Source organism: Diadema antillarum, unplaced genomic scaffold (genome assembly GCF_040938485.1).
Source record: "Diadema antillarum isolate AM-2024a unplaced genomic scaffold, OU_Dant_1.0 seq00001227_RagTag, whole genome shotgun sequence".
Taxonomy (NCBI): domain Eukaryota; kingdom Metazoa; phylum Echinodermata; class Echinoidea; order Diadematoida; family Diadematidae; genus Diadema; species Diadema antillarum.
In genome coordinates, this window is record NW_027272016.1 from 348,210 (window position 1) to 363,496 (window position 15,287).

General features: G+C 38.9%; 1 protein-coding gene across 1 annotated transcript in view; it reads right to left on the reverse strand.

The window, feature by feature from the left end:
* The window catches only part of LOC139745005 (uncharacterized), a 176,285-nt gene that overhangs the window by 109,587 nt on the left and 51,411 nt on the right, over positions 1-15,287 (reverse strand). The window contains exon 3 of the mRNA XM_071655409.1: positions 476-718. Within this exon, the coding sequence (XP_071511510.1) occupies positions 476-625 (150 nt within the window). The 5' untranslated portion in view covers positions 626-718. The remainder of the gene's footprint in view (positions 1-475; positions 719-15,287) is intronic.

The window sequence follows — 15,287 nt, forward strand, 5'->3', positions numbered from 1 at the left end:
TGCAGGGCTGCTATATTGACTTTACAAGGACACACATGCAGGTATTACAATACCCAATGACAAGACAATTCTCTGTAGCAAATAACATTTTCTGACTTAATTACTCTTTTAGTCTCACTCGAAAGATGATGAATAACAAGATGAAAAAGAAAAGTTTCATACCAGCCTCCATTTCACTTGGCTTTACTTTGATACCATCCTTCATTTCACTTGGCTTTACTTTATCAAAGTAACTGCTCATTATTACAATGCTAAATGAAATTTCATTGTGTCATTTCCTTGGGGATCATAATAATTTACTATTGAAGCATGATATCATTCCAATGTCTTTGTTCTATCATGACAGGGTTTACTTGTGTCTTTTTTTTTTTTTCAGACTGTGCGAGTGTCTTTTGTGTTTATTTTTCCAGGTACCCTACAGGTGATGAATAAAGCCAAGCCAAAGACCACTTGTGCACTGGGAGAGGCTACATACCTGAGGCTCATTTTCAGCTGGTTTTGGGGACATGGTGAGTGTGTCCATAGACTCTTCCACCAGTCCCATCATCAGCCTTGAGGACTGTGGGCTGGCTAGGACGGATGACGTCTCCATGACAGTTTCCCCCATCGGTGACAAGGCCTCCATATTGGAGCAGTGGGATGTTGCCAGTCACCGGCACCTGCCTGTAGAAAGCTTCTTGTGATCACACAGGGCAAGGATGAAGGACTGGGCTCTTAGCTACAATGATGTTTTGATGAGAGGACAAAGAATATTACCAAAAAACAAAAGATTAGTTAGTAGCAAACATTTAAATGACATGAAGACTGTGCAGACAAAATTAGGTTCTGTAGCTATGACCTGAAGAATACATGTTTTTGTTGTTCATTTATATGCCACTGTTTTGGTGGTACTGTATTTGTTCTCACTGCATATTTCTCAACAGATAAAATGCATGAAATGTAGGTGCATAATCTCTGTTTGTCTTTAAATAGAATAAACGTTTAATGCGGACATTGGAAGAAAGTTGATTTCAGAAAAATGGCCATTTTACCACTTCCTCATTCCTGAATATCATTGTTTACGTAGCTACATTTGGATGATAACTAAATTTTCAGAGCTTGAATCAGTGTGTGTGTGTGTGTCTGTGTGTGTGTGTGTGTGTCTGTGTGTGTGTTTATAAGAGGTGCCTGTGTTGATTATGAGAGCATGCATGATGTATTCGGTATGGATTTGGGTTGGGAGTAGAGGTAGAGAGAGGGGTTCAAGTGATGTGCTGCTAAATTTGTGACAAATATTGGCATTCAATGTGCAATGACTTTTTTTCAATCAAATTCAATAGCAGGACTAACATGGAAATGCATAGTTTGTGAAATATCTAATAACTATATGTGTTGCAAATGGCACCTACACTTGTCTGTACGTGCAATCCTTTGTATAGGTACATTTTATTTCAAATCAAGTTGAATGTTGGTGTTTTTATTCAGCTTGTACAATTGCATTCTCACAGAAAATACAATTGAAATATGATTAAAGTTTGCATGCCGGTACAGTTGTACCAAGCGTCTAATGATTAATGTTCAAATGACATGAAATCAAGAATAGTAGTGATAAACAATTTTCTTAAGCCTTTTCAATAGGGAAAAGAAAGTAAACTTTGCCTATTATGTCCTGTATCTACATGAGCATGCCATGCACATATAAATTTATAAAGGAGGAATAACATGTCTTGAAAAATATCACTCTGCAGTATCCATTAATTAACTAGAAATGTGGCTATGGGAACTGGCATGCCTCTGCTGTGTCACATTATTTTCCCAAATGTGCACAGTACATCTTGTCAATGTGAGAAGACAGTTTCACATGACTGACAAATCATCATTGTCTGGGAATAATACATAAATTTTCACGACAATACTTTGATCCATTTTCAAAATATGGAACAAAAAAGCAATTTTAGCATTTTTACCTGATCATTGACCTCATGGCCCAAATCTTTCTCCACATAATTACTATGCTATAATGTATGCACACTGTTAATTATACATATAATACAAGTTTAGTGTAAACAGTGGAAGTGTATACATTGCATAAAGTCATTTCCAAGGAAGGAGAAAATAGAGTAGTTATAGCAATTAAACCTGACCTCTGACTCTTGACCTTTGACTTCAAAACATCCCAAGAGAATCATTGTCCGACAATACATGTACCATGTACCATGTACAGATGGATAGACACATGGACAGACAGAAAACTCAAAAACATAATGCCTCCTGTGTCACTCTGTGGTACATCCTGTAAAGGCATAAAAACTTCATAAAGCAGTTCCCTATATTTCACAGAGCATTCAAAATTCACTATAGCACTTAATGTGAAATCCTTCTGTGCACCCCTCCCCACACACACACCCAAATACCTAAAGCAAAACAAAGTAATGTGTATTAGATGAATCCATTTAGCTGAACTACCATAATAATAACCTCTCATACCCCTGGCATAAAGAGAGTAGAACATTCTTAAGAGGGTAAAAACCTGATGAGGAATGAGGATAAAAAGAAGGCTAGGCCTCATTGAGATCATCTGTTGCTCTCCCGCTGTCTGCCTAAACCTCCTATTTCTCTAACTTTGAATTGCTGACAGAGCCGCCCACAACCATGGGTTCAAGGCTCTTTTCAAGCTGCAGTCATAGCACACAGTTTGAAGATGGCCGGAGGGAAGACAGCGCCCCCTACCTGCCACTATTTGATATATAAACAATGGCATGGCTTCATGTCTGGCCTGCATTGACTGTGATGGCTTGTAAGTACAGGAGATTGCTTCATTTTTGTTGAGAGCTATCAGAAACATTTTGCATTCATTTCAGGCCAGCAGCTGTCAAATGAAACTGACAACGCCACTGGCATTTCATTTCAGGTCAACTACAGTAGTAGGAACTAGGCAACCCATATTTTTTTTTTGCTGTCTCTTTCCTGTAGAGCTCAGATGTCTCTTATATGTAAAAGGACAGCACCTTTCTTTCCACATTCTTTTAGCATTTCCAATAAAGATTTCAGCCTTGTTTAGAATTTAGCACAATCTATACTTTGTGCAATTTAAAACCGAATCCATAAACTGATTAATCACTAAGAGTATGAGACATAAACTGTTGGCCTCTTGTGGTGGTAAAGCATTGCCTCAAATTACTCTTGATAAATAATTCAATCGCACACTAAACTAACATATTATTGGGTACTCAAGATAATTGATATATGACAGCACAACACTTTGAATGTAAGTTCTGGTGCAACCTGGCAAAGATATTGAATCCCCACTAATCTAATGACTCTGAACTTACAGGAAAGAGTAACTGACTGACTTCTGAGAGATGGCTCTATTATTCCATCATACTTGGAAAGGTTACTTCATGCATGCTATAGAATCATCCCAGTTGCATAAGAATGAACCAGAGTTAACAATCTAGCTTTTAAAGCAGTTTTCCTTTCTTTTTTTTTAAATCATTGAAAATACAGATTATAAGATTCTAGTGTGTAGTGATGGCACCATATCACAGTCTGTAGACTCTATTAGTTAATTATAACAAACCCTAACAGCTGGTGCAAGATTTTCGACACTTTCCTTTTATGTTTTATTACACTCAACAAAAGTCAGTGCCTTTATGCACTGCTAAATTATTACTGCACTACTATCGGTAGTCTTCACCATTTCACTGCAAGGTGAGTGCTCATACTAGACGAGGGAAACGAGTGCAATCTTATACATCAGAATGTGAACATCTAATGCTAAAACACCTTTCCACTATGTCGTTGGAGAACTACTATACTAGTAAACTTGCTTTTATATTCGCACATTATTCAGCATTAATACTTAAAATGTACTTAAACTATGGGACAACATAAGACAGGGTGAAATCTCATCTCTGCCATAAATGGTAGTTAGCATGAGAATGGAATCAATAACTCTCCCTCGTACCATTGGCAGAGCAATGCCTAGACAGGTATGACATTATTTCAAAGATTTGAATACATGTGGTATCATATAACCAAATTTCTTGTATTGTCATGGCTTACATACAATACCTGTAACTCTCCTTTGTCATAGTCCCAAACGACAATAAGATAAAAGCACAGGGAATACGTTTTCTTGTATCACACAGAAAATTTTTAATGCATTTTGGATAATGCTGCTATGCAATATGTCATTTGTGTAGCAAATTCAGTTACACATAATGGTATACCTTTTTTTTTCTTCAAAGTATCTGTCCATCAAAAGGGAAATTATTCCCTGAAGAAGTATCTAGTTCTCATGTCCGGCAAATTTGAATTGCTGCTGTGCAGAAAAAGAAAAGAAGATCTAATCTAGATGTGATAAAGGCATACTATACATGTATATATATATCATTGCTATTATTAATCTTATTGGGTTTTTTTTTCATTATCAGCTTGGCAAAACACTGCTAAAGAAACAATGTTGACTGTTTTATCAGAACCACTGCTATGACATTTAGTTCACACCAAACTATCCCACCCTGATAACAGCATGTACATGAAATCAGAAATAGAGACAGGAGGTATGAACAGTTCCAGTGCACACAACTCATATTTCATCTGCTTGGAAATGAGACACACAGCTGAAATTATGACAGCTATGCCAGAAGAAGGCTGATTAGGGGGAATTGTGGACTCCCCAACTGTCACGAAATGGCCTAAACAAACAATTCCTGGCATTCTTTGCTACACAACATCACTGGCTGGGACTCAGGGAGGTCAGTTTTCAGCATGTGTGAATGCACAAAATTTTACCAACTTGAAGAAAACATGTCTTCTCCATCTGCGACTATTTATTCTAACAAATAGGCCAGTCTTTATAGCTTTACTAATTTTAAGATAGTTGAAGTTATTCCTCTGTAAAGTACCTCATATTTACAGGCTTCATGTTCCTACAATATATACTTGATGTAGAACACGAAGAAATACTGAAGTCTTGTTACCTTTGGCATCAATGTTGTGTAGAAAATATGGCAACATTCATCACGTTGTTATCACTAAAGAGAAAGGCTTACCATCTCAGACATAGATTATTAGGCATCTTTAAAGTCCATAACATGACCATAAAGTGATCACATCTAATGATTTGACAACTACAATAAAAAGGAACAAGCTTTATTCATCTTCCCATCATCCTTCTTGTTGGCATGATATTAAACCCCTCGGATACAAGAATCTTTATGGTGAATAAATTCACAATTTATAATGATATCAAATGTACATGTACATACAATGGACATAGAAGGTCCTACCTTGGAGTCTTGTCTGGAAACTTCAACTATGTGTAATGTGTTTTTTTTTTCTTTTATTGGAATCTTTGTCTTTCTGTTAATTATTCTGTGTGTGTGTGTGTGTGTGTGTGTGGGTGTGTGTGAGTGTTTGTCTTTTTTTTTTGGGGGGGGGGGGGTGGGTGGATGAAAAGGTGGGTGGACTGTAGACGGATTAGTAGACTTTATAAAAAAGAAAGAAAAATGTTCTTCATCATACACCACACCAACTGACACACATTCTTCAGTCCCTAATTTTAGACATACAAGTTCCAAATTTTTGCCACGAAATGAGGAATTGCCCAAGTTTGTTATGAGGCATGTTCCACAGGGCCTAATAGTCTTGCCTCATCTATAAACCAGTCTCTGGAATCTCTGTAGTTCCATGAATATCAAATTTAAAGTTCACCAGATTAGAAATTCTTGTGACACTTTGTCATCACATTAAAGCTTCAGAGTGTTCAGAGTGAATTACTGCCAACATTATTGCACAAATAAACAGTTGAGTTTACCTACTGAGCCTTACTCCTTGAGTTAAAGAATGAACCATGCACACAATTGCCAACTCTCCCATCCATCTGTCCATAAACTAGACAGCATAGATTTCAAGTTCGGCCAAAATGGCCTGACATTGCCACTGCCATGCCTCACACAAGCAAACCCATAACCCACACACATTCCTTCAGAAAAAAACTAGAAATGTCGCTACAGCGACTGGTTATACCCCCGCCAAACAACATTTCATAAGCTTTGGTCAAAACAACATTTCATAAGCTTTGGTAAAAAAACTGAGGAAGTAGTTAAATCCGCAAGATCTTTCCTTGATCTTCTGCCATTAATATGCCGTTACCATGGCAACGTACTTTCGGGTACTGTCGAAAAATGCGTCTCGCACATCTACAACCAAAGGCACACATCTGTACCAAGTTTCATGGAAATTGGGCAAAAACTGAGGAAGTAGTTTGCAACACAAAATTTTCCATCATTTTGGCTCATAATATATGAGCTGTTACCATGGCAACATACTTTTTGTCACTGTCAAGAAATGTGTCATGCTGACCTATATGCTAAGACAAACATTCAATATGAATTCCATGAGAATTGGAAGAACACTGATGAAGCAGTTTTGCCATGAAGCATTTTGCCCTATATTCTACCAATAACATGCCGTTACCATGGCAACGCACTTTTTGCCACTGCGGAAATATGTGTCTTGCACATTAACATATTCAGATGAACATCTGTACCTAATTTCATAAAAATTGATCAAAAACTGCGAGAGGAGTTCGCGACGCAAGATTTGTACCCATTTTTGCCCATGATATGCCGTTACCATGGCAACGTACTTTTGGGTACTGTCAAAAAATACGTCTTGCACATCTACAACCCAAGGCACACATCTGTGCCAAGTTTTATGGGAATCGGTTGAAAACTGAGGAAGTAGTTCGTGACGCAAGATTTGTAACGGACCGACCGCCCGACCGCCCGACCGTCCGCTGATTCCTATATCATACCCCCTTCAAACTTCGTTTGGCGGGGGTATAAAAAAAAGCAAACTAGAAAAGCACTCTGAGAGTGCAGACCTCCATCAAGCAGCTCATTTCCACCACTGATCTTGTTCTTCCATAGAGATCAGTGATTTCTGCCCATACATACATGTATGCATGCTGAAAGTCATCCAATTTCGCAATACAGTAAACCTCGCTGAAGTTGACATCGCGTAAGTCGACAACTCACTTAAGTCGACACGATAGAAAAGTCCCGATATTTGCCTTTGTTATTCCTTGAAAATTTCCTCATCTTAGCCAACATTTATAAGTCAACAACTCGCGCAAGTCGACATGATTTTCAGTGTCAGCTGAGCTGAAATACGTGTTAATTCCCTCGTCTAAGTCGACATAATTTTTCACTCAAATTCTTATCGCCATTCTCTGAAAACCGCTCCAATTTGCAGCATATCTACTCGCTAATTCACTAGTGTATGGCGCGGTAGCGTTCGCGCCATGCATCCATCTTGTATGCCTGAATAGAAAGGGCATACACTCATTTACACTGGAGTACTACACAAAGTATAAGGCAGTTCACTTTCGCCCTTTTCTCCCTCTCTCATTCTGAGTGTTTGTGTCTGTGTGTATCGTTTGGTGCAGGTCAGTGTGATGCAACTTACGGTGCAAACGTGGAGCTAAAGCTGCATGGTCCAATGAGGGTGTAACGGGAAATTGTTCTTGAACATTTTTTTTCTCGCTTTTTGTCTCGTTTAAAATGACATGCAATGTACCTTGGGATGTACACTTGTCTACTATGCTAAGTCTAAAAGATATTTTGTGTGATTACAGTCAGTAACGTACACAATTTTGTCAAACATACTTATATCACACCTCCTCTCTGCACACTCATTATCAAAATAGTTGTTCACGCAGTTTGCAGGAATATGTTTGTTACGCGTGATTTTGTTTACCCGAAAATGCGATGAGGTTCGATCATTATTCTCAAAACGCACAAATTTTGTACATCTAGGTCCTAGTAGATATTCATTATCTGAACATGAAATATTCCTTTTCGTTAATCCGAATATTCTAACATTAATTATTCCAAAGCCATATTAGAAACCTGGGCCCATTTCTAGAAACTTAATTTAAATGCAAGTAATTAAATGCAACTCAAAAAATCAAATGCAGGTGTATCAAATCACACACAACTTTGCATCAAAATGCATGTGAGTTGCTGAAAAGACTTGCATTTGATAATCGTATGGAACTAGAAAATAATTGTACGAACCTGAAACTCCAATTGCGTTTAAATGCAACTCTAAATATTAAATGCAAGTCCATCAAATCACACGCAACGCTTATCTAAATGCAAGAACGTTACAGAGAAGACTTGCGGTTTTCGTACGAAACTAGAAACTGCGTTTAAAATGCATCTCTACAAATCTACGAAGTGCATTATTGTTGAAACAACTTGCAGTATTTTTTTATTTCGCACGCAAAATCAAAGATTAAATGCAACTCTGAAAATCAAATGCAAGTCTATCAAATCAAACGGAATGCTAGAAAGACTTGCGTTTGATAATCATACAAAACTCGAAAATTCTAGGAAACTAAAACTCAATTGTGTTTAAACGCAACTCTAAAAATCAAATGCAAGTCCATGATATCAAACGCAACGCTGTATTTAAATGCAAGAGCGTTGCAGAAAAGATTTGCGGTTTTCGTACGAAACTAGAAACTGTGTTTAAATGCATCTTTAAAAATCTACGGAAGTGCGTTATTGAAAAGACTTGCATTATTTTTTTATTTTGTACGCAAAACTAAAATATCAAACGGAACTTTCGCCGTGACCGAACTTAGTCTGCACTACCAGGGGAAAGACATTGCAACATTTACACCTTTCAAACTGCCGAAACGCATACTGCTTCATGAAATGTCAGTAAAAAAATGGTAACAAATTATTGTTACATTTCGCTACGCCGAAGGTTTAAATCTCAGTCCAAAGTTAAATTAGTCCGACAATGGAAAGAGGTTTGCTTTAACGAAAGTTAGTTGGTCCGAAAATAAGATGTCCCTTTCGGATTAACAAACTTTTCTTCTTCTTTTTTTCAGACCGGCCCGCGCTGAACAGAGCGGTAATGTTACGAATCGGAGCGTGAGAACAATATTTTCAGAGTATGGCAATAGAAATTTAAGAAAAACAAATATGGCAAGTTAGGGAAGGAAAATCATTTCAACTCAGTTGGCACTGAAAAATCATGTCGACAGAATCATACGAATCCACACGCATATCTTTGCAGCGACGCACTTGAATTTGAATCGCAAAGTTGTATGCAATTTTTGGGAATTTGCGTTTGATTTTTCAAATCAAATTTAAAACGTAAAGTGTCTAGAAATGGGCCCAGGTTTCCGATCCCGCTCTCTCATAATCTCTGTAGAGATTTGGGAATTGTGCGTTGTCATTACTAATCCGCGCAAGATTTATGTATGAAGTAAAACATTGTTGTTGCTAATGTCAATAGGCATGTTTTGACGGCAAAAGGAGTAAGATTTGGATAGCCATCCGCATCATGATCCAAATCTTACTCTGTACAGGGGAAATTAGTTTTCATTTATAAGTCGACAAAATGTCGACTCACACGGAAGTCGACTTTCGCGCAAGTCGACGTGTTTTACTCAGTCCTGATTATGTCGACTTGTATATAGAAGCCTTTTGATACATCATCAACTTCCAACTGTGCGGCAAGCCTCACCTTAGCAGAAACTAGAGCATGCACTTTAGTGCACATATGCAAACCTAAAAAATGTGCAGCTTAAACTCCCAAGTTCATTGACCTGCCAAAATATCAAAAATCCTTCATAAAATCCATGGTACACAAATTCTCAGATCGCTACCACAATTTAATCATCTGTTCCTCGTGTCATTCTCAACCTTTCCGGCAAGTTTCATCCAAATCTGCTCACAACTTTTTGAGTTATTTTGCACACAGACAAATAAACCAACACACAAACAAACCCAATGCGGATGAAAACATAACCTCCCCTCTTGGCGGAGATAATAAAACAACATTTTCTACATAAATCACAGGCTTATCTGGAAATGTATCTATTTAAGCCCGCCACACACTGTACGACTCACGATCTTACGACTGACAGACTTTGGATCCGAAATAAATCACAGTATCCTCAGAATAATCACCGCTTGTTTATTTCAGATCCAAAGTCTGTCAGTCGTGAGGTCATGAGTCGTATAGTGTGCGGCTGGCTTAAGATACATATTGGACAGTGTGATGCAAGTTCATGATTATTTTATTGTACAATTTGTTCATGTCATTTGTAGCACTCAGGTTGCATGTAATTGCTCAAATAAGCCCAAATCTGTGCCCTCTATCTGTCTGTCTGTCTTTACCACTATCCCTCTCCCCTCTCCTCTCTTCTCTCTCTACTTCTCTTTCTTTTGGTGTACTGCATGGAACTCATTTCTCACCACTGACACAAGTGACACAATGCCCCCATTACTCTCAATTTACTCTACATCAAGATTTCTGACTGGGTTTAAGTCCAAGACTGTCAGCATAAAATTCTTCTTTGCACCAGCCTCTGTAGTCTCTGTCAAAGATATTCCCTTCTCAATAAATCCAGATCAATAGTCTAACAATATTTAATTGACTACATAGAAGCTTGGAATAAAATATAGTTCAGAAAATATAAATTAGTCATTACTACTTTTTTACACGATGTAAATGAAGATGTGATTGACTTTATGATTCTACATCTACAAAAACCATTTGTACCATTTGTAAAATTGTCCATCACATAATTGACCTCATGTGACAAGGTTCTGAGATGTCATACTGACCCGCTTCATCAACAGGATCCAAAAGTCACTGACAGCTAGGCCGAGAAAATCAAATTTAGAGGCAGATCATCAAAATCGGTCAAAACCATCAAATTTCTGTTTTTGACATAATTTTGTAGTCGGATGTTTAATCTACCATCTGCTGAAACTTTGAAGCTAAATGATCAATGGAAAGGCAAGAGATAAGCATTTTTCTGAGCCACGATTTTCCGACTATCAATGGAACAGAAACATGTCTGAAGATTTGGATTTAGCGCTGCAAATAGACTCCGCCCCTACCAACAAAGAAGTGATCCTATTGGTCTGTGCATGGCATCTTGGTTACTTATTGGTTGTGCATAGACTGCTGATGTTAAGCTTGAATGAACATCGTGGAGGTTGCTAGGAGCACACCTTCTACTGTCTGGAGGTAAAGACTGTCTTACCTCCCTTGATCACGATTGCATCGGAAGGAAAACTTTAAAGGTGGTTTTCTCGAAACGCTGATTTCCTAAAACGCTGATTTCCTAGACCACTTGACATGCTCTCATAAACTCATCGATATTTCCACGACTGAGTACTTTTATGAGTCATGTTATATATGAAAGTAAAGCAGAAGAGTAAGGAAATAATGTCATGTAATTTTAGAAAACTGACTTCCCCTGAGTTTTGGATTCTTTTGTTGTAGCAAGTCACATGACTGGATGTACAAGTCTATGTACATGATGTATGTCATCTAAAACCCACAGATAAGTTGGAAAATACAATAGAAATATCTATTATCATCTGATCACTTAACACGTTTGATATTCCTATATTCCAGATCACATGGTTGTGCATTTTTTTTTTCAATGTCATTTTTGTTCTCCAAATGTCTGCATCCATCAAAAGTAAAAGAAAAAGAAGAAGGCAGAATGATGATTGTTTGGAATCAGTCAATCAAGGAGGCATAAAAAGCCCATCCCCATTTCACGAATTAAAGCAAAGCAAATCAAAACCAAGTACTAAAGTTTGATCCTTGCAGACAAATGAAGTGATATCCTGCTAGAGTTCTCAATACAGCTGTACCACCTGATGTATTTGGGATGACTCAGGAGTATGACTTTTGTCTAGAGTTATGAATTAGCCACTGTTTTAACTTGGGAGCACAAGCCTTATACCTACAAGGGCAAAGTTTGGGCAACAGTGAGTTTATCATGCTAGTGGGTTACATTATACACTGGCTGGCGATATATCCTACACTAATAGGCCCAAATTTTAGTCCATGGACTAAACCAAGCATGAAATAGGCATACGTTTGACATGCGCACATCAATACATGTCTGTTATTATGTTCAGTTAACCTAACCCATTGAGGATGAGCTGATTTTGCTACAGCACACATTTCCCTGCCCAACTATATTCGGGGCCTACTCTTCAACAGGTTAATAAGACTAGCAAATATGGTAACTATTCCAATGTGCAAGATTAAGCTTTTGCTGTAGTTTTACAGGGTAATCTGATTTTGCTTCTTCGAATTCCAGTCCCATGTGCTTTGTAAAATGTTGGAAATCTTTGATGCGTTTACAAGGTAGTCTAGACACAAGAGTCCAATGTAAATTAGACGATCTATAGTAGATAGTGAACTAGTCAACAGTTAAGACTTTCAGCTGATCAGTCACAGATCAGTTGGGAAGTGACAGTGACTGACCCTTCCAGCTTTAAGACATAGATACTCAGTGAGGAATCCCACAGAAAAATAATCTAAAAGTGACTAATATGATGAAATGACAGGAAGAACTATCTTTCATGCTGAGCGGCTCAAAACATATAGATTCACGGTTTCTTGAATTGCATTGCATGATCGACACAGGGGATTCAGCGCATTCCAAATTTGCAGAGACAATTGCAAAGATCGAGTTTAGAATTCATGCCAACCAAAATTTGTGCGAAATATGCAAAAATTATGTATCGCGAATATTTTCCCATCTACAGTAGACCATAACTATTTTCAGTCTGGTCATACACAGTTGGAGGTGAATAGCAAAGATTCTGTCATAGAACTGGCAAGCAGGGGGAATTACTGTACAGCTCCCCGACGAATGGGCTACAGTAATGCAAGTAGCATTGTGCAAATGAAACACAACAACTTCTATGATCTTTGAAAACAGTTGAGAATGCTGTTGGCCAATCCAAAGATACCACCAATGGAACTGATAACTGGCTTCAGAGTGGCCACATGCTATACGTGAAAGGGGAACCCTTTGTAATGATACTCATCTACTGAAAACTCTCAGGAGATGAGAGTAAGTGAACATCACAGCACTGCTGCTGTTGACCACTTAGGCTTGACCACTTAGGCTTGGCCACTGTAAATACACCTCTTGGCATCAGCAAGACCAAGCATGCAGATCTGCTGGACTAGTGTAGGTCCAATGTCATTCCGAAGTGTCACCACATATTCTACAAACAACTGGCTAATTTCACTCCAGTGTGAAAACCACAAAATGCACTTTTCATGAGTGTACAATCATGCCCGAATGATCGCTGAACTGTTTGCCATGCATAACTGGCACAACTGCAAGACAGAAAAAAAATGTTGAATTATCGACTCGGCTGTAGCTTTGTATGAGTCTGTTGCTGCTATTCAGAGGTTAAAGTCTACTGTTGGAGACAGAATTAATAGTCACTAGCCATGTTAGACATGTGGCCACTAAACACAGGTTTTTAACATGGCTTTCCTCCTAGGATTTTTCAGTGGCTGTAAGTGGCAGGTGGCCATATGACAAGGGGCCACTGAGGCAGGTTTGTCTGTACCAAATTCAATTCAACTGTATGCAATCAGTAATTTCTAGGGTATAGAGAAAATGTGAAATTTCGGCATTTCAACCTGACCTTTAACCTCATGACCCAAAACTTCCCAAAAGAATGAATGTCATGCAATTATAAAGTTTCATGAAGACTCCTTGAGCCATATCCAGGTTTCATGAAAATATATCAAGGCATTGCAGACATACCTAGGGAAAAACAGTGAAATTAGGATTCGAACCTAACCTACGTGTATGACCTTTGACCTTGAGCATGTGCATCCAAAAGTTGTTAGACACAGCCTCAGCTCAGACATACATACATGCCCTAAATCTAATTCGGATACCAATGGAAGGATTGGTCGACGGATGGATGGACAGCTCAAAAACCTATAGGCTCTAGTGACACTTTGTGGCAAAGGCATAACTTGCACTCCTCCAATATTGGTTGCACATGGTGATTTCAAATCAAGACTCTAAATATAGTGACACTGGGGGTTTACCTTTCTTTAAGCATTAGACATATATATGCACTATATCATCCCCCCCCCCTAAAAAAAATAAATAAATAAATAAAATAAAATAAAATAAACAAGCACTTGGTGGTTCTAAAATCTATGCTGATGGTGAACTGGAATTCAGGCTTAAATTGCTCTGGATATAAACTTAATGGGGGCAGAGGTAAAGAGCAAAGCTGTGAAAGGTGCTGGTTAATGTACTTTAAATGAGGATACACTTCAACACGGTAATGAATAGCAGCAACTGCAACTCTTACATGCTCCAGCCTATATTCCATGTCTTGACCTACAAATCCTCATTATGTATTCTACATCTGGCTACATCCAGGTCATTCCGTGCCCTGCATACCAAACTAACCTGATGGCGACAGAGAACCAGTCAGCTTCATGGCACACCTCTAACCTGAAGGAGAAAGAGAACCAGCAAGCTTCATGGCACACATCTAACTAACCTGATGGAGACAGAGAACCAGTCAGCTTCATGGCACACCTCTAACTAACCTGATGGAGACAGAGAACCAGTCAGCTTCACGGCACACCTCTAACTAACCTGATGGAGACAGAGAACCAGTCAGCTTCATGGCACACCTCTAACTAACCTGATGGAGACGGAGAACCAGTCAGCTTCATGGCACACCTCTAACTAACCTGATGGAGACAGAGAACCAGTCAGCTTCATGGCACACCTCTAACTAACCTGATGGAGACAGAGAACCAGTCAGCTTCATGGCACACCTCTAACTAACCTGATGGAGACAAAGAACCAGTCAGCTTCATGGCACACCTCTAACTAACCTGATGGAGACAGAGAACCGGTCAGCTTCATGGCACACCTCTAACTAACCTGATGGAGACAGAGAACCAGTCAGCTTCATGGCACACCTCTAACTAACCTGATGGAGACAGAGAACCAGTCAGCTTCACGGCACACCTCTAACTAACCTGATGGAGACAGAGAACCAGTCAGCTTCATGGCACACCTCTAACTAACCTGATGGAGACGGAGAACCAGTCAGCTTCACGGCACACCTCTAACTAACCTGATGGAGACAGAGAACCAGTCAGCTTCATGGCACACCTCTAACTAACCTGATGGAGACAGAGAACCAGTCAGCTTCATGGCACACCTCTAACTAACCTGATGGAGACAGAGAACCAGTCAGCTTCATGGCACACCTCTAACTAACCTGATGGAGACAGAGAACCGGTCAGCTTCATGGCACACCTCTAACTAACCTGATGGAGACAGAGAACCAGTCAGCTTCATGGCACACCTCTAACTAACCTGATGGAGACAGAGAACCAGTCAGCTTCATGGCACACCTCTAACTAACCTGATGGAGACAGAGAACCAGTCAGCTTCACGG